The sequence below is a fragment of the Alligator mississippiensis genome, chromosome 5 (genome assembly GCF_030867095.1).
Source record: "Alligator mississippiensis isolate rAllMis1 chromosome 5, rAllMis1, whole genome shotgun sequence".
NCBI classification, from domain to species: Eukaryota; Metazoa; Chordata; order Crocodylia; family Alligatoridae; genus Alligator; species Alligator mississippiensis.
In genome coordinates this window covers 95,707,883-95,730,624 of record NC_081828.1, presented here as the reverse complement: position 1 = coordinate 95,730,624, position 22,742 = coordinate 95,707,883, and the positions used below count along the sequence as shown (strand labels likewise).

The 22,742-nt window shown below is 42.4% G+C and overlaps 1 protein-coding gene across 6 annotated transcripts in view; it reads left to right on the top strand.

Moving 5' to 3' along the window:
• CTNND2 (catenin delta 2) overlaps window positions 1-22,742 on the top strand; it is a 1,263,346-nt gene that overhangs the window by 203,874 nt on the left and 1,036,730 nt on the right. For all 6 annotated transcript variants that reach the window (XM_019483895.2, XM_059728600.1, XM_019483890.2 and 3 more), the window contains exon 2: window positions 21,979-22,112. In XM_019483895.2, coding sequence (XP_019339440.1) covers window positions 21,984-22,112 — 129 coding nt within the window. In that variant the 5' untranslated portion in view covers window positions 21,979-21,983. The remainder of the gene's footprint in view (window positions 1-21,978; window positions 22,113-22,742) is intronic.

The window sequence follows — 22,742 nt, the reverse complement described above, 5'->3', positions numbered from 1 at the left end:
TCCTCCCCCGCCCTCCCAAAAAAACCCTTCCTCTGTTCTACGTAGAAACCAATTCCTTCATTGAGATGCTTCCCTCTCCACCACCCTTTTGTAACATCTTTCACTTACTAGTGACAAAAAAACTTAAAATATACATTACTCAAGATTGCTGACCAAGTGCTGCTGGTGAAAGAGAGAAACTAACATAGCAATTTAGGTTGGCCTTGGCCCTGCCAGGATCTGGGAAGTAGTTGGAGGAGAGACTGAGATCCTCTGAGGAGTAGGAGAGGAGACTGGCAACTATTGATAACTAGGAACTTGGGTTAAAGAGTACGTGTGAAGGACTGATTAGGCAAATTATTGCTGAGGAGGAAAACTGAGACTGACTGGGTAAGGGGAACAGAGCCAATGGGGTAATGGAGAGTCAATCTTAATTCATTAACCGTGTGCCCATTTTGTGTATATATACAATTTTGTAATTACATGATTCAATTTAAATATGTGGTTTCTTTTTTAACAGATTACCATTGTATGTAATATGCCTGTTATCTTTATTGAAAAGGTACAAATCATGCCCCTGCTAGGAAATCTTCAATAGAGTTGATTTAGGTCTACGCAAAATTTGAGGCCTATCCTCACATGCTGCAGGAGGGCACCAAGATGGGACCCAAATAATAACGCCCCCCCACTCCCCAGGAATGGATAGACAGTTACAGGTTCAAAGCAAGGAATACATGGCACAAGGGAATGATGCTCTCATGTCATGGAGGTGACTACAGAATGGGATTGCCTACATCTAGTTCCAGCTGCTGGACACTCTGGGCACGTCCAGACAAGCACGGTTGTGCGGTATGCATCGCTGCAGACATATTTGCAGCGCCACATACTGCACAGTCTGTTCTCCATGCTGCAAGGGCACACTGCCCGAGCATGCGCTTCACTGTTTTGTTTTGTTTTTTCCACAGTATATTTTTTGTTTGTTTTTTGCTTTGGACCCCTGAATAAAACTGTGGGGGGAAAAAAATGGTGCAGTGCACCCCCAGCCAGTGTGCGCTGCTGAAAAGAGAAGCCAAGCCACTTGGAGCTATGTTGCAGCTGCTGGCCAGGCTCTGTGCAGCAGAATCACTGTGGCTGCAGCCCTGAGAGGCCCCCAGAACCCTAGGTAAGGATGCTGGGGCCAGCCCAGTGCTGGCCCCAGCCTCCCCTACCCCACCCAGGGCAACCTGCTGTGCGCTAAAGCACACATGGCACAGGCATTCCCCGGGAACAAGGAGCGGCTGTGCAAGGTGTGCAACCGCTACTTGTCCCTGGGGAACCAAACATCCATGCATGTCTGGACATGCCCCGTTTGTCTGTGTGACTGCCAGTTGGAGCATATGGCATGTGGAGGATTTGTGCTTCAGTTTTGAAATATCTGTGCTCCTGCCTTAACAGAGATGCTTTGTAAGGGCATGGAAGGGGTACAATTCAGTATGTTTTAAGGAGTTAGACTCTGCTTAGCTAAATAGCCATGTAGAGTGGTGAGCAAGTAGGTCACTCCTGAGAAAATACAAATAGCAGCTCCCTGTGTTCCAATAATGGTTCACTTTCAAGGTAGGTTTTAAGAGCGGTCCGTATGATCCATTCCTGCTACCTAACCTTCAGTAAAAGCAATAAACTTTATAACTAAACTTTGGTGATTTGCTTACTGAGCTTAAAGTGGGGTTCACTTTTATATCTCTCTGTCTCTATTCTTTATAATGTCCACATAGAGGTATTTGAGCAGAGTCCTAATGTGCTGCCATCTTCTACACTGTAAAACATGGCTTTATATAATTGCCTCAGGGGATTTTGTGGAAAAAATCCTTAGTCTTGAGGTGCTTAAAATTACAAGTCACTTCTATTCAGAAAATTGATGTGTAAGGAGCAAAGAGAAATGAAAGAATTCTCCTATTTTGTTAGCATCTTACTGTTTTGTTTGATACCTAGTTGAGGATGGATGTTGAGAGAGAAGGATTTTGTATGCATTTTATTCTGCATGTGTTTTCAGAATGATAGCACTTTTGCTGAAATAATTAAAACAAAATTGTTGCTCAGAAAAAGCAGCAAACAATATTTGCTTAATGGGTTCTATACAATTAATCTTTTTTCTCAGCCTTGTGTTAAACCTATAAATAGAACTTATATCAATTATTGGAATTTTCTTGCTGAGTTTTGTAAAATAACTTTGGCAAGAATTCATTTTTTAAAGTTACTTAGCTTTTGAGATCCTTCTGAAGCCTCCAGTGATTAAATGCATTCATAAGGAATTCTGGAACTTGATTTATTCTCAAATGGTGCAGGTAAGAAATCACTTAGGTTAAATTCTCATAAATTATGTAATCAGTTTCAAATATGAATAGAGCAAATGTCAGGGAAGTGTGAAGTTGTCTTTTTTGACTGTGTTCTTCAATATATGATCATAGTGGGGTAGGTAATTCCAAGCTTCTAATTCATGGTGCATTTTCTTTATTGCTTGTGTTGTATAATCCTTTTGTTCTTGTTCACCACACAGTCTGATTGATGTGAGTTTTGAGTGTGTGGTAAGGGCAAGGGTAGGCTGGTGGATTCTCTCAACTTGTCATTTAAACTTGTCATCAACCAAAGGACTTGGGTCCAATCCTGCAGCTCTTGCTCATGTAAGGAGAACACAGTTCAGTGAATAATCCTACGAAAATCAGTGAAACAGATTTTTTTTAAATCCCCCAAGCAAGTAATAATTCCCTCCCTCCCTGCCCTTCTGTGCTCAGTGGCACTGCCCCTCTCTTCCCTTCCTCCTTCCTCTGACCACTGTTTCTGTTCTCTGGCTGCTCAAGAGGTGGGAGCAGAATGGAGATCTCCAGAGCCTCCCCTGCCTGCTGTGGCCAGGCTTCCTCATAGAGCTGGGCTCAGCCAGGGACAGCAGTAGCAGTATGAGGGTCCCTCCTCCCTGCTTGGTCCATCCAGTGTTCTCAGCCAGCCTGGGGCCAGACATAGAGGAAGGGAAACTGACTGCTGCCACTGCTGTCTCTAGTGAGCCTGGCTCCATGTACAGTCTGGCTGGAGTGAGACAGAAGCAACTCTGGAGCCCCCTCTCTCCTGCCTCTGGGGACAGTGGTAGCAGCAGGTGGAGAAGGGAAGGGGGCAGAGAAGATTCTTAACTACCACCAACACCCTGTAGCACAAGTCGCTGCTCCTGCACCCCACTTGCCAAAATCCTGGATCTTGGCACCTTGTTATGTCATGGATACCTTCTTAGTGAGTAGCTCTTATACATAGGGGTAAAACTTGCAGAATTTAAGCACTAATGAGTTGTTTTTTTTTATCTGATTCTTAATTTTTTTCCTAGTCCTTTTGGTTTATAGTGGAGTGTTCAGCATTTCTTTAGTTAAGAAGCTTTACATGTCTCTTGGTGAAAATAAGACCTCTTAATTGGTCTGATTTTTCATTGTTTCACTTGGAGTTTAAAAACATGATCTCTTGGATGACAGACATCTGTATCCTTTTGGGACACAGTGTCCTGACAGAGTTTGCTTCCATAACTCTCAGAAAATCATGGTAGTGACAACCAAGAATGAATTTTCTATTTTCAGCCTTTAGACTTCACATTTTTCAAGCTCTTCTCTGTAATCATGAAGGACTTATCATAAGTGAAAATGGACATTCTCCTGTTTTTGACTGTGGGACATCCTCTGAATAAGAGTGTCCCTTCTTGGCCTTGGGGCCACATCAGCCCTGGAGCTTCCTGAACTCTCTCACCAGGACAAATTCTGAGGAGTGAAGAAAGAATTAGCCTTGAGATATGTTTCAAGAGTTGACAGATAATACACATGTGAATTCTGAATTCCCACTAAAATGCTGACAGCAGGGTTTTGACAGCAGAACGGGCCTTGATATTTTTGCAGACTTTTAAGATAGTATGAATGGGAAATGACTCGTCTTGCTCTGCCCAGTCATTTTCACAGGACAGAGCAGAACCTCACCATCATAGGTGGCCTCTTGGCTATTTACTCTTAGCTACCTGTTGTCCCCCCTTCCCTCCTCAGAGGTTCCCACAGGTGGGCAGGGCAGGGATAATCTGCTATGAATATGAAGTCATGTCACTCCCACACCCTCCACCCCAACTGCTCCCCCACCCTCCCCTGATAAACGTGTTTATGCCTATGTCAGGACACCATTTCTCTGGCCAATGTTTCCCTAATAAGAATTTCTTACCAGTGCAGTGTTCTTTGAGTTTACATCTGATGATCTCACAAGATACTCCCTGCTATTTCTGCAAGCTCACTGCCAGCAGATCCCCTAGAGTCATAGCAGAGAATTGCTTTTTTATGACAGTTCTGTACTGTGGCTGGCAATTCCATGGAATGTACATGAGGCTCTAGAAACCTTCCTGTGCCTGCATTACAACTTCATAGCTCAATCAGACCTCCTAGCAGTGGAAGCAGTGATGACTTGCACCCTGAACTAAGATTGCCTTCCCATGAACAATGATTCCTCATCCCTTTCAAAAAAGGGAGGAAGAAGGACCCAGGAAACTATAGGCCAGTTAGTCTTACCTTGATCCTGGGTAATCTTTTTGAGAGAATTATCATAGCACATGTCCATGAGGGGCCAGCAGGGGAGATTATGCTTAGGGGCAACCAACACGGGCTCATTAGAGGCAGGCCCTGTCAGACCAACCTAGTGGTCTTCTATGACCAGGTCACAAAATCCTTAGACGCAGGGGTAGCAGTGGATGTAGTCTTTCTGGACTTCAGGAAGACCTTCAACACTGTCTCTCACCTCATTCTCATTAAAAAACTAGGTGACTGAGGTGTCGACACCTACACAGTCAAATGGGTCACTAACTGGCTGGAGGGCCGCACCTAGAGAGTGGTGGTAGATGGGTCACTTTTGACCTGGAGGGATGTGGGCAGTGGGGTTCTGCAGGGCTCAGTCCTCAGGCCTGCACTGTTCAACATCTTCATCAGAGACGTGGACGAGGGGGTAAAAAACACCCTGTTCAAATTCGCAGATGACACTAAGATGTGGGGAGAAGTGGGCATGCTAGAAGGGAGGAATAGGCTGCAATCAGACCTAGACAGGTTACAGGGGTGGGTGGATGAGAACAGGATGGGTTCTAACACTGACAAGTGCAAGGTACTGCACCTGGGGAAGAAAAACCAGCAACACACCTACAGGCTGGGGAACTCCCTTCTTGTCAGTGCAGAGGCAGAAAAGGATCTTGGAGTCATTATTGATGCCAAAATGAACATGGGCCGACAGTGTGGGGACACGGTCAGGAAGGCTAACCGCACCTTGTCATGCATCCACAGATGCATGTCAAGCAGGTCCAAGGAGGTGATCCTCCCTCTCTAGGTGACACTGGTCAGGCCGCAGTTGGAGTACTGCGTCCAGTTCTGGGCGTCGCACTTGAGGAGGGATGTAGACAACATGGAGAGGGTCCAGAGGAGGGCCACCTGCATGATCAGGAGTCAGCAAGGCAGGCCTTACGAGGAGAGGTTAAGGGACCTGAACCTGTTCAGCCTCGACAAGAGAAGGCTGAGGGGGGATCTAGTGGCCGTTTACAAACTAGTCAGAGGGGACCAGCAGGCATTAGGGGATTCCCTGTTCCCATGAGCATTCCCAGGCGTGACAAGAAATAATGGTCACAACCTGGCACAGGGTAGATCTAGACTAGATATCAGGAGGCGCTACTTCACTGTCAGGGCGGCTAGGATCTGGAACCAACTTCCAAGAGAAGTGGTGCTGGCTCCTACTCTGGGGGTCTTTAAGAGGAGGCTAGATGAACACCTTGCTGGGGTTGTTTGACCCCACTACTCTTTCCTGCCATGGCAGGGGGTCGGACTTGAGAATCTGATGGTGTTCAATGCCGATAAATGCAAGGTTCTCCACCTTGGGAAGAAAAACCCGCAGCATCCTTATAGGCTCGGCAGTGCTATGCTGGCTAGCACTATGGAAGAAAGAGACTTGGGAGTCATCATTGACCACAAGATGAACATGAGCCTGCAATGTGATGCTGCGGCTAGTAAAGCGACCAAAACGCTGGCTTGCATCCATAGATGCTTCTCAAGCAAATCCTGGGACATCATTCTCCCCTTGTATTCGGCCTTGGTGAGACCGCAGCTGGAGTACTGTGTCCAGTGTTGGGCTCCACAATTCAAAAAGGATGTGGAGAAGCTTGAGAGAGTCCAGAGCAGAGCCACGCGCATGATCAGAGGTCAGGGAAGCAGACCCTACGATGGCAGGCTGAGAGCCCTGGGGCTCTTTAGCCTGGAAAAGCGCAGGCTCAGGGGTGATCTGATGGCCACCTATAAGTTTATCAGGGGTGACCACCAGTATCTGGGGGAATGTTTGTTCACCAGAGCGCCCCAGGGGATGACGACTAGGTCGAATGGTCATAAACTATTACAAGACCGTTTCAGGCTGGACATAAGGAAGAATTTCTTTACTGTCCGAGCCCCCAAGGTGTGGAACAGCCTGCCACCGGAGGTGGTTCAAGCGCCTACATTGAACACCTTCAAGAGCAAACTGGATGCTTATCTTGCTGGGATCCTATGACCCCAGCTGACTTCCTGCCCTTTGGGCAGGGGGCTGGACTCGATGATCTTCCGAGGTCCCTTCCAGCCCTAATGTCTATGAAGTCTATGAAATCTGTTCAGGTCCCTTCCGACCCTACCAACTATGAAACTATTGACTGATACCAGGCTGCGCCCAAATTCCTGTGGTAATGGAGGAGGGTACTGTCCTGGGACTGAAAAGATGACTGCATTCTCTGGTTCTGGACCTATCCTTGCTTGGCACTGAGGATTTTGCGGGACTGCCACCCAGCCATGCCATATCAGGGATACAGAGTGGCATGATGCTCTATTTTAGCATATGCCTCTCCTCCTCCCAGGGCTTCATGATCTCAGCCACTCCTCTGCTTGTGTTCAGTTGTGCCTAAATAAAAAGTTTGATTTCATATTTTTGTAGTGTTGTTCTGAAAAGCTGTCATGGGGGGTGGTCTTCTGTCTGGTCAGGACCTTTTCCAAAGCTTTCCTTAGGTACTGGCAGACAGAAATCAACCAACAGTAACTGACAGCCATGGACTGGGGTATATGTGGCCCCTTGAAACCTACTGATGCACCCTAGTGCATCAGTAGGAGTGGGGGAGGGATGGGCTGAGAGTTGTCATTGCTGGGGGGGGGGGGTGTTGGCAGTGAGGTGGGGAGACAGCAGGCTAAGAACTGGGACCTGGGGGCTGGTGCAGTTGGATTAACTTTCTAGTCAGCACTTCTCACATGTTAATTAACCGTTACTTAGGCCATTGAGTGCCTTAACTGATCCATCAGGCTAAAACTGTGCGATTCACTCATGTATAGTTGTGATGGCCTAAGCATGAGTATGCCACCAATTTTCAGCTCCTCTGCATTGTGCACAACACATGCATTTTAAATCAAGTCACTATTACTTCTTATGAGCATGTATTACTTATTAAAACAAGACACAGACATAAGAAAGTAATTACCTCATAACCCAGATACAGGATTTCAGGCAGGGAGAAGGGGAGAGAAATATTTCTAGATCCATAATTGCATTTTGCACTTTTCTTAACCAATTGGGTTCCCATTGAAGGATACACTATTGTCATTTCACAGTTCTAGTTTTGCAGATTAGTTCAGTAAAAGCTATACTTGATTGCTGTGCAGTAAGGTTGTGTGATTTTTACCTTCATAATTAATGTTCCAGCTGAAAAATGGTTTATTGTGGAAGGAACATTCACAGAGGACTTCATATTCCTCCTTGTAGTATGATTGCTTAATTAAAGTTACCTATTTGGATTTTCCATTACATTCATAATTTGTTGCAGTTGCCAGTGTGATGCACGATAGGTCATTTATCACATGTGGGTAAGGAAATATTTTCTGCTGTCACACTCATAAAAACAATATTTTTTTTTCGATTTAGTGAGCAAAACTAGTATAACTATTTTAAAGCTGAATCTCATTGAAACACAAGAGAGATGTGAAGTGCCTGGTCTATCCACAGGCTGGAGATAGCTAGTGGTCCTGATCTGGCACCCAGGGAGGGTGTGACAGGGCCTCATCTCGCCCTGTGGAGGGAGGTAGGGGGGAGCCTAGCCGCAGTCCAGCCACATGGGGAAAGGGGGTTTGGCTTGGCCCAGCCCCATGGATCAGCCTCACTGGAGAAGGCCCAGCTCAAACCCCCACATGGGCTTGGGAATTCTGCAGTGGGGAAGGGTGGAGGTATTAATTGCTACCACTCCTCTGCTGCCAATAATCCTGACCTGTAGGGAGCCCTGCAGGCCAGATGCAGTGGCTCCACAGGCTGGTTTTGGCCCATGGGTGGGAAGCTGAGCATCACTGATTTAGGGTGAAAGGGGAGGTAACGCACAGTTAAATTCCTACTTTATTGTAGCCTGTGGTCCTTTTCATGTCCAACCAATCCACTAAATGAGGCATGGGTTCTGCAGAAGAGTAGAGCATAAAGATGCTGAATTTAAGCTGGCACAAGCCTCAGAAATCTGTGTTACCCACTTCTGTGTGCTTGATTGACTTTAATATTATTACCTAACATGAGGATGTAGAAGTTACTTTTATTTATAATATAACAAACATCAGCAGGGTTTGACTGCAGCTCAGGCTTCTACCATGTGAGCTACAGAACTAACTACACCAGGAGAGGGCAACCTGCAGCACACATGCCGTAAGTGGAAGACTGGGGAGGGAGTAGGCAGCTCAGTGGCAGATAGGGCAAGGAGCAGAAAGCAGAGCAGCAGATTGGGAAGGGAGCACAGGGCAGGAAGTAGAAAGCAGAGCAGCTAATTGGGCAGGGGAAGGAGATCAACATGGCACTCAGCACGGCTAATTTGTGGCATATTTGTCATAATGGTTGGCCCCCACTGTACTACACTATGTACCAGCAAGAGAAGGCTGTTAACCCAGAGGAAAAGGAATATTGTGTGCTGTGAATCTCTGATGCTGTTGGCTTGATCCAGGGACTGATTAGGGAACTCTGATCTTACTCTTTTTCTGCAGTATGGTGTGTGACAGTACTGCTGTTACTTTGGCGGTATGCTGTTGCCAGGGTTTTTCTTGAGTAATGACTACAAGAAAAGGAAGCAGAAGCACAACTGGACAGTTCTGTGCCGTGGGTACAGCAATGATCTGTATTTTTGGGCCCCCTTTTTGAAGTTACCACCTAGCACTGGTATCCCAGTTGCCCCCACCCTCCACCCAGTTGCACTGCTGAAGGGAAGGTAGCTACATATAGCAGTTTATAATTCAGATAAAGTTGAACAAAATTCAATCAGAACAAAGAAATAGCACTTCTTTAGCTTAGGGCTATTGGCAAGGGCTTATTGGAAAGAAAGAAATGAACAAAACCCCAAAGAAAAAAATAAAAGAGAAGCCCAAAAAGGAGGGGGATGAAATGTATATTCAAAGCTTACCAAGAGAAGCTAAGTTTTAGTTTAACAACACATTTTAGTCTATCATGCATGGAACTGTAGCAAGGGTGGAGGAAATAAGAGCAATTCTCCTCCTCTCCTAGAGTCCAGAAATCTTTGTTCCTGCTCTAGTTGCAGATACTCTTATCTTAGACTGTAAGCCTTTACAAACACTTACTTGTATCTCCTTTCATGCTTTTTATAGCTTTAGGCTGGTGCTGAATAAATTACAAACCATAATCTTAAAGCATAGGCAATATTCACAGTTGAATGGTAAATCATTCTGTGGCTTGGAAGTTCTCTGCTGAGTCTGTCTATGCTTATTTAGTAATTCTTCCCTCTGCTGCCCACTTTTTTGGCACCCTTAGAATTTCTTCCCAACTCTACCTACCTGTTGTTGCATCCTCTCTCCTTTTATATCATCTATGTGCTCAGTACTCCTAACCAGGGCTTAGAGACAGCGAAAAAGAACTTTCCCATAAAGAATCTATCATAGGTGTGTACTAAATGTTGTACATTGTGGGGTGTGGTTTGAGTAGCTTAAGGCAACTCCCAGGAGTGAGGTACCAAAGTATGGGCTGGAATTGTAGATATGTGCATTGCCACTGCTTACAGGATCCAAATACGGTTGTACGTGAACTGTTTTAAGTGTAAAATCCAGGAAGGTTTCTTTTAAAACCGGATTGCTCTTTTAGAGGCTGGTTGTTTTGCTCCTTTTTCCTTTCTCCTTTCCTCCAACACAGAGTTTACCTTCAGACTCGGAAGACAGAAATTGAGTTGTGCCCCTGAATCATGAGATGTTAGCAAAACTTGAAATCTAAACATTCCATTTAGATAAGTCTGACTCCTGTGCTGCTTTCATGTTTTATTTTTAAATCCTCTAGTTAGACTTTGACACCTTTCAGGTTAAGAAGAGATGTTGCATTTGTCCCTGGATAAATTGTGCCCTTGTTTGTCCCAGAACAAAAATATCCTGGGATTGGCATGTGCACATCTCCCACTTCTAACCAAGGTTTAGTGAATAGCTGAATCCAGTGCCACTTTTCTGCCATTGATTCAGTGATGCAGTCCTGAGATAATTACACAGACTTATTTTGCAGTTACACTAGGATAAATTGTTAATATCTCTTATCCAGGAAACATCTTTAGGATTTATCCTGGGACATATTGTCCATTTTGTTTTAGGATTGTCCATTTTGTCTTGGGATTGTCCATTTTCTCTGGATAATTGTGAGGTCTGTTTTGTATCGTCAGTGTTTCACCTGTTTAATTTGGAGATTTTTTTTTGCAAGGTTAAGTAATTTAGGCCATACCCTGTAAATTTAAACACAGTTTCCAGGAGTAGACAAGGCCAATGTATGTGTAGAGTAGACTATGAACAGTGATCAACAGAAGCTTTTACTACAGTGAAGAGAGATGTATGCAGACCTGAAAAATTACGTGCCAGACAAAAGCAAGGTACCCTCGGCCTACAGACTTTTGTTAGCAATAATAGTGCATTTCTATTCAAATTGTGTGCCTGGATACAATCATGGAGACTACATTCATGACATGTATTCTAACATCAGTCATCTACTTTTATTCCACTAGTATTATACATTTATATTTACTGATGCTTATTTTCCATGCAAATATATTAATAGGCAGCATTGAGAAATACAAGCATCTGGCTTCGTTCCATGTGAATAATCATATAGAATGAATTACTAGTAAAAACTGTTTTGATATTGACAATGTTTTTTACATAGCAATGATTATCCAGTCATGTTATTACCTGTAATACAATGACTTTTTCAGTTGAAGCTAAAGATGCTTAGAGCAGAAATATAATTTTCATTTAAAAATGAAAAGCGGTAGAGAACTGAATCAAAATACGTTGTCAGCATCTTTTCAATGGTCAATTTCACTTGTAGAATCTCAGCAGTACGAAGTTGACATTAAATGTTTCTTATCAAAACAACCCATCTTCTCTCTCGCCCCCAGCAAAAGCATTCTTCCTCCTCCCACTGCCCCCCCCCCAATATTCCAGGTTTTGATTATTATAAAAGGTTTTGGTTTTGGTCTTTACAAAAGGTTTAATGCAATATAGTATATCATTTGTGCCAGATTTGGATTGGGTTTTACTCATTATAGGGACATCATAGAATAAGGGGGACCACAACCTTCTTAACTTGCACTCCAAACACCCCAAATTGGCCCTGGAGAGAAGTGAGTTTTCGCTATGCATAAGGAGCTAAAACCTTTATCTACCTCCTGACCAATTTTACTGTCTGCTCCATTTTTCTTATTTGAACAGGATTGTACCTATTTTGTACCTACACCTTAGAGTTAAAGTCTGGAGGATAAGGTACATAATTCAATTGAATTTTTTCTGTTGTAGATATTGTTTTGATTTTTCCATTCATCAAGCAATCCACTTCTAATTGTACAGACCTGTTTCTTTGTTTAATTTTATTCAATGCAATTCAGTTCATGCTCAATTTAAAAGAATCAAAAGAACAATGATTTGAATACATCTCCACCTAGACTAAGTAGAATCAGTCAGAAAGCCCAAGGCTGAATTGATTCAGTTTTTGCAGGTTAGTCTAAGCTGCAGAGTTTGAACCGATAAGCAAATGAGCAGACATTCACTTTTGATTCAGGAAATGCAGCCACATGCCTACAGTGGCCAGAAGCCAGGAGGTGCTAGAGCACACCTGCCAGCCATTCCAAGGCTTTTCCCTCCTCCCTGCTGGAGTGAATGGGGCATGGCCAGGCTGCAGCCCATGCTTTGCCTGGTCCAAGCGGGGGACTGGGGGAGGTAGTAGCATTGAATTCATACAAGTTTGCACAAGAATAGTTCTTTCTCTGAAAAAAACCTATAAACTGAAAATTATAAACACAGTTTGGGAAGTGTGTTTGCTTAGTTTTCCTGTTGCCCCTGAGACCTCTGGGATTTGCAATCTAGTCTCAGAGCAGCAGAATTCCACAGGATTGCTCATCACTTCCTCTTCCTGTTTTCAGGTGCCTCTGGGATTTGTAGTCCACAGTCATAGCCAGCAATAAGTAAGCCAACCAGGCAGGGCAGCTCCATATTTGGGGGAAGGAAGGTGAGTTTAACTCCTCTCCCTGGCTCCAGACCCCAGCTGGGGTTTGCCTGTGGGGGGGCAGTGAGCCAGTCAGTGAGGCCAGTGAGCCAGCCCTGCTCTCTGAAGCAGACAGCACAGCCCAAACCAGGGCTGTAAAGCATGCTGGGATGCTGGGGGACTCTGATTTAACTTGAACCAGGAAGGGGTCTGAGACAAAGTTTCATACTGTTTGACCTAAATCAGTTGAGTCTGATACTACATTCAGTTAGGTTAAACCAGTTTCAACCAGGTTAAATCTTAAAGCAGTTTCAGCCATTTTGAAACTGGTTTATATGCACTGAACTTCTGTTCTGTTACAGATTTAAACAAGTTTCTGATCACTTAGACTGACTTATGTGTAACTTCTGTCCTTAGCCCTTGTGATGTACAAGTATTATAGAGCTTTCTCAGGTAGCTTAGGTAACGATGACTGAATGGAACCTACAGAAAAACCCTGCTCTTTCCAAATCAAAAATGCATTTTCTTTATATTTTTCTAACCTTTTCCCTTTTAATATTAAAGTTAGCTGGAGTTTTGTCTGAGAAGAAATTGAACAAAATGCATGTTCTGGAGTTGTTGGTTTTTGTTGTTGTTGTTGTTGTTGGAGTTTTTTTGTTTATGTATGTCAATTCCAGCATATAATTGTGAAACCTGTTTTGTAAGAGATATTGTATGCATATTTGTTATTTATATATCTAGCTTCCTGTATATTCCTGGATAGGTTGGATTTCCTTTTTTGATTACTTGCCCATGATTTCAAATTGGAGAATGGGCATGATCTGATTTTCAGGGTTTATATCATTTTTAGGTAAATAAAAAAGAAATTATTTTCAGGTGATCTAACATAATGACATTCCTCTGTATCCTTCCTGCTGATGTTTGTCAAGAATTGTTCTCCGAGTTCCTTGGCAGGACACGGTCTTTTACACATTTGATATTTAATATGAGATTTGTTTTACATTCAGTTTTGTTCTGGCTTGCATGTAAATAAAACACTAGTTCCATTGCCAGTCATGGTATTAGAGATAATTAAAATACTATGACAAGAGGACAGGGATGAACCTGCCTCAGGTAGGGGGTTGAACTACATGACCTCTGGGAGTCCCTCCAGCCCTGCTTCTCTATGACTCTATAAGAATCCTCTCAGTAACATAATTGTTGGATATCTAGTTAAAATATAGTCATGATGTGATCCAACAAACTAGTACTAAGTAAACATCTGCTTAAAGTTTTTGTTTTTGGGAGATCAGTCTTGACCGCATCCCTGTATATCCTTGTTTCTAACACTTATCCAAGCCTGTAGATGGCACTTTGCTTTATTTTATGTAATTATTCATGTAATTATTTTAATTGAGAAACCTCATGCACTGCATTGCCAGAGGACAATAACAATATTTTGAAGAGTTATGCAACTCTTCAAATTTCAAGAGCTATATAACATGAAAGGCAGTTTGTCTGGGTAGTTAGATGTTTAGTTAAACCTTCAATTTATCAATGGTTGTGGATTTGATAGTATTAAAGTATAAATGTAAATGGAATTTATTGTCATTTTTTTTGGCTAAATGAATGTAACTGTAAAGCTGTACTGTATCGGAGAGAGCGAGCTCCTTGATGTGATTTGACATATCCAAATAGTTTTTATTTGACTAATACAGTCTGAAAATTTCAGTTGGTACATGCATATTATTTTTAGTATCACAATTACTTCTTAATGATCCCTCATTGTTTCAAAAGCAAAGAGGGTTGTAGTGGGCCTATTTGCATATCCAAGTTCAGAATATATTAAAAAATATCCTAGAAATGTGCAGTGGTTGCTATATATTAGGTGCTATTCACTGTAGCTTTCAAATCTATTTTAATGTGGACAGTTTAATGCCCCACCGCCTCCATTACATGCAAGGTTTCCACATAAATTGGTGACTGATGTGCACATTAAACTGTTCATAATAAAAATACTCATGCTCAGACCTTCTTAGAAATGGTCTTGGGCAGAGACATCACAGTCTGAAAAGTGAAATATTAAGGAAGTTGCAGATAAACTTAAAACTCAGTTTTCGAATTTAAACATTTGGACAGTCTTAAATATAACTGTTGTTGGTTTCATGGTTTTTCATGGAGATTTCATACCATTCACAGGAAATCATTGTAGAAATTGCAGCTGCTTTGATCAAGGCTTCTGGGGACTATTAGGGACTTGTAGGTCTAAACCCCATCAATAATGCCTCTCCTTGCACTCTGGGTAGAAACAAATGTTGCCTTTTGTGCTGCCATAAAAAGTGGCATAATGGGACAGGAAATAGACATACATGGCTGCAACAAAAGGTTTTATTTTGTGCCACTGTTGCAGGAGAGATATGTTTGCTCCACTCCCAGGGCTGTGTCCCAGGGCTCCCAACTGGCAACATATGTTTTGCTCAGTGGAGGATCAGCTGTGCCAGGGCAATACCCCATCAAAGCTGGTCTGCTCTATTTGGTGATATTAGTTTCTAGCCTCAGAGGCCAGGTACAGACATTACACTTTTACTGGTATAAGTGATCAAAAGCTGGTCTATACCTATAACAGAACGGAATTTCAGCATGCGTAGACTGGTTTAAAAATAGCAAGACCCAGTCTAAGATTTGCTCCTTCCTGCCCTGCACTAAAGGGCAAATGTGTGTTCTGTTCACTACTGATATAAAGTATGCCATTTACAGAAAATCACATAACTTAGATTGATTCTGCCTTGCGCTTTTTGAATGTCTGTACGTAGCCAGAAACACCTTTAATGTGTTTACTGGTAAGTAAGCAGTAAGTAGTGCTTACTGCTATTAGTGAATGAATGTCTGCAGCGAAGAGGGAACACCCAGCAAATGTAATAGGCCCATAAGGTATATAGCAGGCCTCTGTGCATTTAATTCATATTCCATGTGCTCAGGCAGGGTAGGGGGTTCCTCTGTCCATGCCATCTATTGGATGCAGTCGTAGTCCATTTTTTTGCTGCGCCTGCTTCTCATTATTTAGGCCCAGCAGCGAGTAGGAAAGTGTATATGGCAGGGTGGAGTTGGGAGTTGGTTATTCAATTCATTTTTATGGATGGAGAGGGAATAGCACAGATAGGAGGTCAGTCACCAGCAGAGCTGGAAACAAAGCCACAAACCTCTTGGCTCCTACTCTGTTCCTTAATACACTGATTTTTACTTCCTCTCTAGGACTGTTATTGAAACCTTAGTACACACATTGTTCCTCAGTCTTTGGGCAGACAGCCTAAAACCCGAGGGAGGAGTAAACTTACCAAATAGCTTTGTATGTGGAAGTGTCTCCATGGCTGGATAGAGAAGAATCTGGCATACTAAGCACAGGAACACTGATGAAGAAGGTGGTCTCTGATTTCAGATCATTGAATATACTGCTTAACTTGTTAAGGGCAGAATTTAATAACTTTAAATGTACTCTGCACATGTTCAGCCTTAACCCTTGTATTATTAGACAAAGATTTTTAAAAAGTCACAGTCCAGAAATTTGCTGTTGATTAATGTATATAACTGTAGGCCTCAATCCAGCATTTGTGGCTAAAGGTAGCCATTAGTCCCATTGGAGTCTTGTGCAAAAGCTTTGTAGAACCTGGATCTTGATCGGTAAACCTGGTTTAGATACTTTCTCTAATCGTGCATAATAGTAAGTAGTTCTTTCAGTACAGTTATTAAAAGTTTTAAATTATATCATCTTATTTCAACTCTTCCTCAAATTATTAACACAATTAAAAGGCAATATTTTTACCTATTTGCATTCTTAGTGTGCCTTCTGAATTTAGAACAGTACACTTAGAAATTCTGCCTTTACCATTGAAGCTGAATACTGCATTTTTGTTGAAAAATATCTGTTAATTTTCATAGATATACATGGAGAATATGAAATGTGCTGGCTTAGGTCTGTTGGCATTTCCAGTACCTCCTTCAAATGTTCTTTGCAACACTGTTGGGGTGTACTGACCTCCATTCAGTTGTTGCCTTGTGGGGGTCAGGCCAACTCTCAGGATCTCAATATTGCGGTGTTAGACAGGAGGGTGTGACACAATTGCACATACACAAAGCACACACAAATCAATTAGGTACACACACACACACACACACACAGAAAAGCAACTCAGATACACACACGTTCAAAATAACCAGTCTAGGTTCATGTACATCTATCACCAGTTTAAGCCCATACATGTGACACACACCAGATTTAGACAGATTCAATTACCAGTTACCAACACCTGCACAACCAATACACATACATGGATTACTAATTCATATACCCCCCCCCCACACACACACTGATATCTATATATGTATATATATGTGTATTCACTAATTCACACATGTACCACCCACCTACACATACACACAGGTGAGTTCCTAGGTTGGGTGTTGTGATGTGTATGTATGTATGTGCTTGGTGTACTTGGGATACCTGGGGAAAGGTTAAGGTAAGAAAGTAGAATTGTAAGGAGTGAAAGTTACCAGGACTGGCATTAGAACCAGTAGACTAGAGGGGCCTGGGCTGAAGAACTGAGGCTCTGGAGTAACTTTAGGTTAATTGATCTTAATTGATTAAAAGACAAGGCCCAAAGCCTGCAGAACAGGGAAGCATGCCAGCACAGAGTCTGAGACTGGAGCCAGAGCTACCGGGAACTGAAAAGGTAGATGGGGACAGGGAAAATGGGACTAAGGGAAAGTGGGGGTGTTAAAGAGGGGCTCTGGGTATGGGGAGCCAGAGGATGGCTCCAGGGCAGCTAGAGAAGTAGTAGCTGCTGGAAGCTGGAGCAAGGCTGCAAGGCTGTCTTGGAGCAAACTGCAAGACAGCTAAGTGGAGCTGGGAAGTTGTGGGGGGGGGGGGCGGGGACTACAGGAGGTGCGGGGGAAGCCTGAAAACAGAGATGGACAGCAGAAAATCACAGGAAAAGCAGCAGGGACAGCAGGAAAGCAAGGAGAGACTGAGAGGTGGCAGAAAAGGGGAGATGGATTTGGGATGAGATCAGGAAACTAGCAGAGAGGGTGGGAACTGGAGCTGAGACAAAGAAAGAGAGAATGAGGCTGGAATTTAAGATAAGGAAGGGACTGGGATTCAGTAAAACATGACCCATCTCGGGGTTGCAAATGACAGTAGTTTTATTGAACAGGGGAGATGGTGACACAATGCCAAATTGGTTCCCTTGTGCGTGCGCGCGGGCGCACACACACGCACGCACACACACACTGGCAGCAGGGGTTAAAGAGGCTTGGTGCAAGGGCTGAAGTCCAGGAAGGAGAGAGAGAGTCCAAATTGTAGGAGGATGTGTGCAGGTAATATCTACCTAGTCAGGTTGGAAAGGGGTCCTTTTTCAGTAGGTGTTGTCCAGGTAAGGGTCGCCAGCAGGGCCTCTGGGTGGATAGGTGGTGTGGCATGGTGCTGGTCCAGATGGAAATGGCGTTCCCACTGGGTGTGTCTTCACTGCCCCTTTTTACAGGGGCAGACCTTGTGTGACCCTAGTGACGAGACAAGGGTCACCCCCTGGCGTACTGAGCATGTGTGCTTCATGCAGGGATGTGCAGTTTCAGGTGTCTGTAATGGTAAGAGTTGCTGGTTTTGCAGGGTCCTTTGTCTTTCAAATGCTGGTCTTGTCTCTGTTCCTGGGTGAGGTCTGTGGTTCCTGGGTGAATCAATGTGAGGTGGAGGCCCAGACATTACAGACCATTCAGTAGAGGCCTGCTACCATTGTATTTCAATCATTCCCAATCGCCACTCATTCATCAGGGAACCAATTTACATGGGAGGGGTATGTGACTCATACAGTTGCAACATGGGATGCCCAGGCAGAGGACAGAAGATGGAGGCTTGACATAAAAAAATGGAAACTCGACATGACTTTGCTTCACTTACAAACACAGGCTTAAACCATATGATATCCATATGAAACAATAAAAATCCATACAAAAATGATAATAATACAATATACAACAGTAAAAATCAATACAAACCTAATAATAATACAATATAAAATGGTGGATGTCCAAAACCAAAAACTTGCTACCAAAATAAAAACGTTTAAAGCTTATCCTAAGTCTGAGCTCACTTATACTTATCTATAGGGAATAGAGAGGGAGAGAAAAAGTCAGAAATGGTTAGGGAAAGGGGAGGGAATGCATTTTAAAAGAAATATAAAAAAAAAGAAAAACTGGGGGTTTTGCTACACAGTCATCTGTATAGGAAGTCATATGCAGACATATTGTGCAGCAGACTCTAGTCTTGTTTTCCTGTTCTGGAGATGTCTGTACTGTAATGCTCTAGCGTTGTATCTGAGAAAGGAGCATTATTGTTCTCTGCTCTGTCAGTAAGGTGTACAAATGTGGTGCATATTCTCATGTATGAGGAAAACACAAGTTTAAGTAGGTTAATCCACTTGCTTTCTGCAGTTGTTTAATGAATTTTAAGCAGGTATTTTCAGTACCTGCTTAAACACACAGGAACAAACTGTTCCTGCCCCTAGCAACTTGCAGTCCAAATAAGGAGAAAGGGATAGTGATGGTAGAGAGAAATGCTATTTTTAAAAAGTAAAAATAAGCTATTTCTTTAAATGTGTATTTAAATAAAGTGTCTTACTGTGAACTAAAAAACATTGTTACCAAAACTTTGCCTGGTGAAGGAGGATGACCCAACTTTCACTGATGAAAGAAAGGAAAAGGAAGCCAAAGAGAATGCAATGATTCTTGCAAAGAAATGTATTGCTGTATACTGTATCATCTGCATTCAACAAAGTATTTCATTTTCCCACAAAATGATCAACTTTTCACCTAGTGCAGTGCCTTTGGGGAGGTGGGTACCATTTGGTGCTCAACTCTCCCCAAATTTAGAAGCTTTTCTTCAAATGATTCCTGCTCCCCTCTAGAATAGTTATCTTGGCGCACATGATCTTATCCCCACCTTGTTGGATGCTCTGTCTTCTACTACTTCCTCTGGGGTGAGCTGGCCCTAGTCCTCCTCCACTTTTAGCAGCCTATGAGAGATTTAGTTGTAGTTAACAGTATGCTTTCACTTGGTCACAGTGGCTCAAGCAGGACTGAGATAAGGAACAAGGCAGAGAGACAAAAAGAGAAAGAGACAATGCTGAAGAGGAAAGGATAGAGGTAGAAGGAAGTGGGGAAACAGGGGCAGGAAATTGTGTGCTCCAGACATAGCAGTTACATGTAGACTATAATCATTCAGGTAGGACAAGGGGTCTGCAGGTGAGCCCTTCAGTCCCGTATTTTTCACAAGTCGAGTTGCAGCATTAGAAAAAAAATGACCTTGGTTTCCATTAAAAATGTGACTAGTAATTTAGTCTAAAAATTAGGTGTAATTACAGGTAGAACCATGACCTATGCCCCTGTGCATATTGTGTGTGCTGTTAGAGAGACAATACTTTTTAATGAACTTCGGCTAATCACAGCTGATTGCCTGTTGCTAAAGCTACTTTGCAAAATGCATAACCTGCTGAATTATAAAAACAGTATTTTTTTCTCAGAATGTGAATTAAAACATTTTAAACATTTATTTAGAAGAAGATAATGGAAGTTTTGTACAATATGTGCATAGCAGGCAGAGATGGAGATAAAGCATCTGAATTTGCAAGTGATAACTTGAAATTGTGCTTGTTGTCTTTGAGAATAAAAGAATGAGAATGTTAACAGGGCCATTATTTTTGGCAACTTCCATGAGGAATACCAACCCCCAGCCTCAGGTCTGCAGGAAGCCCCATGGGCAGTGGCCTTATATGCTAGATTGGGCCAAACAGGCAGCACAGGGGCCCTAAGGCTGGATCATGGCATGCAGAGCCAGGTGGGAGTGGCACAGGACCTCCCAGGCCTGATTCTGAAATGCAGGGGCAGTGCAAGGCCTGATTCCAGCAGGTGGGGTTGGCATGGGGGTGGTACAGAGCTTGGTCCAGCCCGCATAGACTGGCCCCACACCAGTCATTTGGCCTGTGGGGCCAAAACTTTGATCACCACTTATATAAACCATCGTGCTTCAGGCTATAAGCAGTCCTGCTGAGAGTTAGGAAGCAACTTCTCATGTGAAGAGATGCTTCAAAATTTATTTAAGGTGGACTACTTAATGCCCCTTCTGGGACCTGTGTACTTTCTCACCTTGGCAGTGTTACTGTGTTTTGGGAAACTTTGGAAAGGAGACCATGACAGGGATGAATGAGGATTTGCCATTGTGGCACTGAGCATTCATAACATCACAGAAAATTAGGTTTGGAAGGACCTCAGGAGGTCATCTAGTCCCACCCCCTGCTCAAAGCAGGACCATCTCCAACTGCATCATTCAGTGAGAAGCTTAAAAAATTTGGGCAGTCCCCATTATTTTTTGAGCCTTCCTTTTCATGACTTGATGTCATAGGACTTTGTGTTTCGTTTGGCTGTTTTTAATCTTAAAATTCCTTCATAGCTGCTGTGTTTAAAATTGTAGTCTGTAAATTTGGAGAGTGTTGGGTAGATCTGCCATGCATTAGTTTTTATTTTGATCTTGAGTCCTTGGATGATTTGGCCATTGTTAACTAAACATCCAAGGATCTATAGAAGAAGAATATACAGAATAATAAAAGAATAGTAAAATAAAAGAATAATAAAAGTTCAGTTGGATTGCATTCTAGTGCAGTAAAGCAAGAAAAATTGAGGCAGTAGCAAGAGCAATTTCTCAAGAGCCCTACTGACTTCTATGGTGAGTTACTGCATTTACAAAAGTCATTTGAGGACAACTCATTTCACATCCTGTTTGTCATGGCTTGACCTCCAAAAAGACAGCATCTCTCTTCCATCTTCCTTCAAGCTTTATTGGATAAGAAAGAGTTAAACATTTCTCTTTAACGCTTGGTTGTTTTTGCTTCTCCCACTCAGATATAGCAAAGTGACTTCTGTTTTAGAAAAAATTGCTGATAAACCATCATCATAACCCTCTGCTAGATTTGATGAAATGGTGCAAAAAGCTGGAGTTAAAATAGATGTATAGTAAATGTGGACACAATTCAGGAAATCATCTCAAGCTTTTTATTTCTCTAATGTATCTTTTGTTAGTTTCTTTCCTGAATATAATGTCATGATTCATTACTTTTGTGATATTGTAATTTTGTATTGGACGCAGCCCCCAGAATGCTATACAAAAATCACAGCTGTTCATAATTTGAATTATCTCCAAATGCAATGTGGTGAATGTTCTGAAGTAGAGCTTAGTGATAATAATTTTAGATTTTATTTTTAAAAGGGACTTAAAATAATCTTTGTAGTTTAAAAAGAAAGCTAAATGAATGGATTTCACATTATCTAAGTGAAGCAGATTTGTTCAGCTGGATACAAAAATATTTTGTGGGGGATTAGGGTGGTTATTTGTAAATGAAGTTGATTCTGACTTTTGCAATTTTGTTATATTTAAATAATATTTTTGTCTTTTTTTAATTATAGAAGCTATGCCTGTTCCAGACCAGCCCTCGTCTTCTGATAAGACAAGTTCTCTTAGTCCTGTGCTGAATGCATCGAATGGGGATGGTTCGGAAACGGAAACGACTTCTGCCATTCTAGCATCTGTCAAGGAACAGGTATGCAAGTGACAAATGCCCCCAAAAACTAAGATAATGTGGCTTTTGGTTACATGCAAATATACTGGCTTTTGATTGCATGTAATATCCATCATGTGAATGAGGAATTGTAGCTGACTAGATGTCACAAAAAAGCAGAATATTTCTTTTGTTTGTTCATTTATTTTAGTTTCTCAGCTTCATTTTAGTTCTCTCATGATGTTGTGGGATTAGTGATATTTTGGTGAGACATCTATTTAATTCTTTGTATATTGCATAATGCTTGATCTCAGACAAGACTCCTACAGGGGCCAGTTGCTTAGTTTCATTTTACTGTACGGGGACATGTCTTCCAGAGTATAAAAACTATGAATTTTCAGATCACTCGCAAGAAAATGGTTCATTCTAAAGTTTGCATCATTATTGGATAGAATTCTGGCTTTCAAAATATTCTGTTTATTTTAATTTGCACCCAGTGTCACATGAAAGTGGTTTAGACAAAAACCAGAAGCAGTGTGGCTTTGCTTGGGTAATACAATATATCTTCCTTGGCTAGAAAAGAAAAAGCCAGATTTCCCCTTGCTTAGTATAGATAACACACAGGTTCCAGATGCCTTTAGATAAGCATTCATCTTCTAGAACTGTAAAATG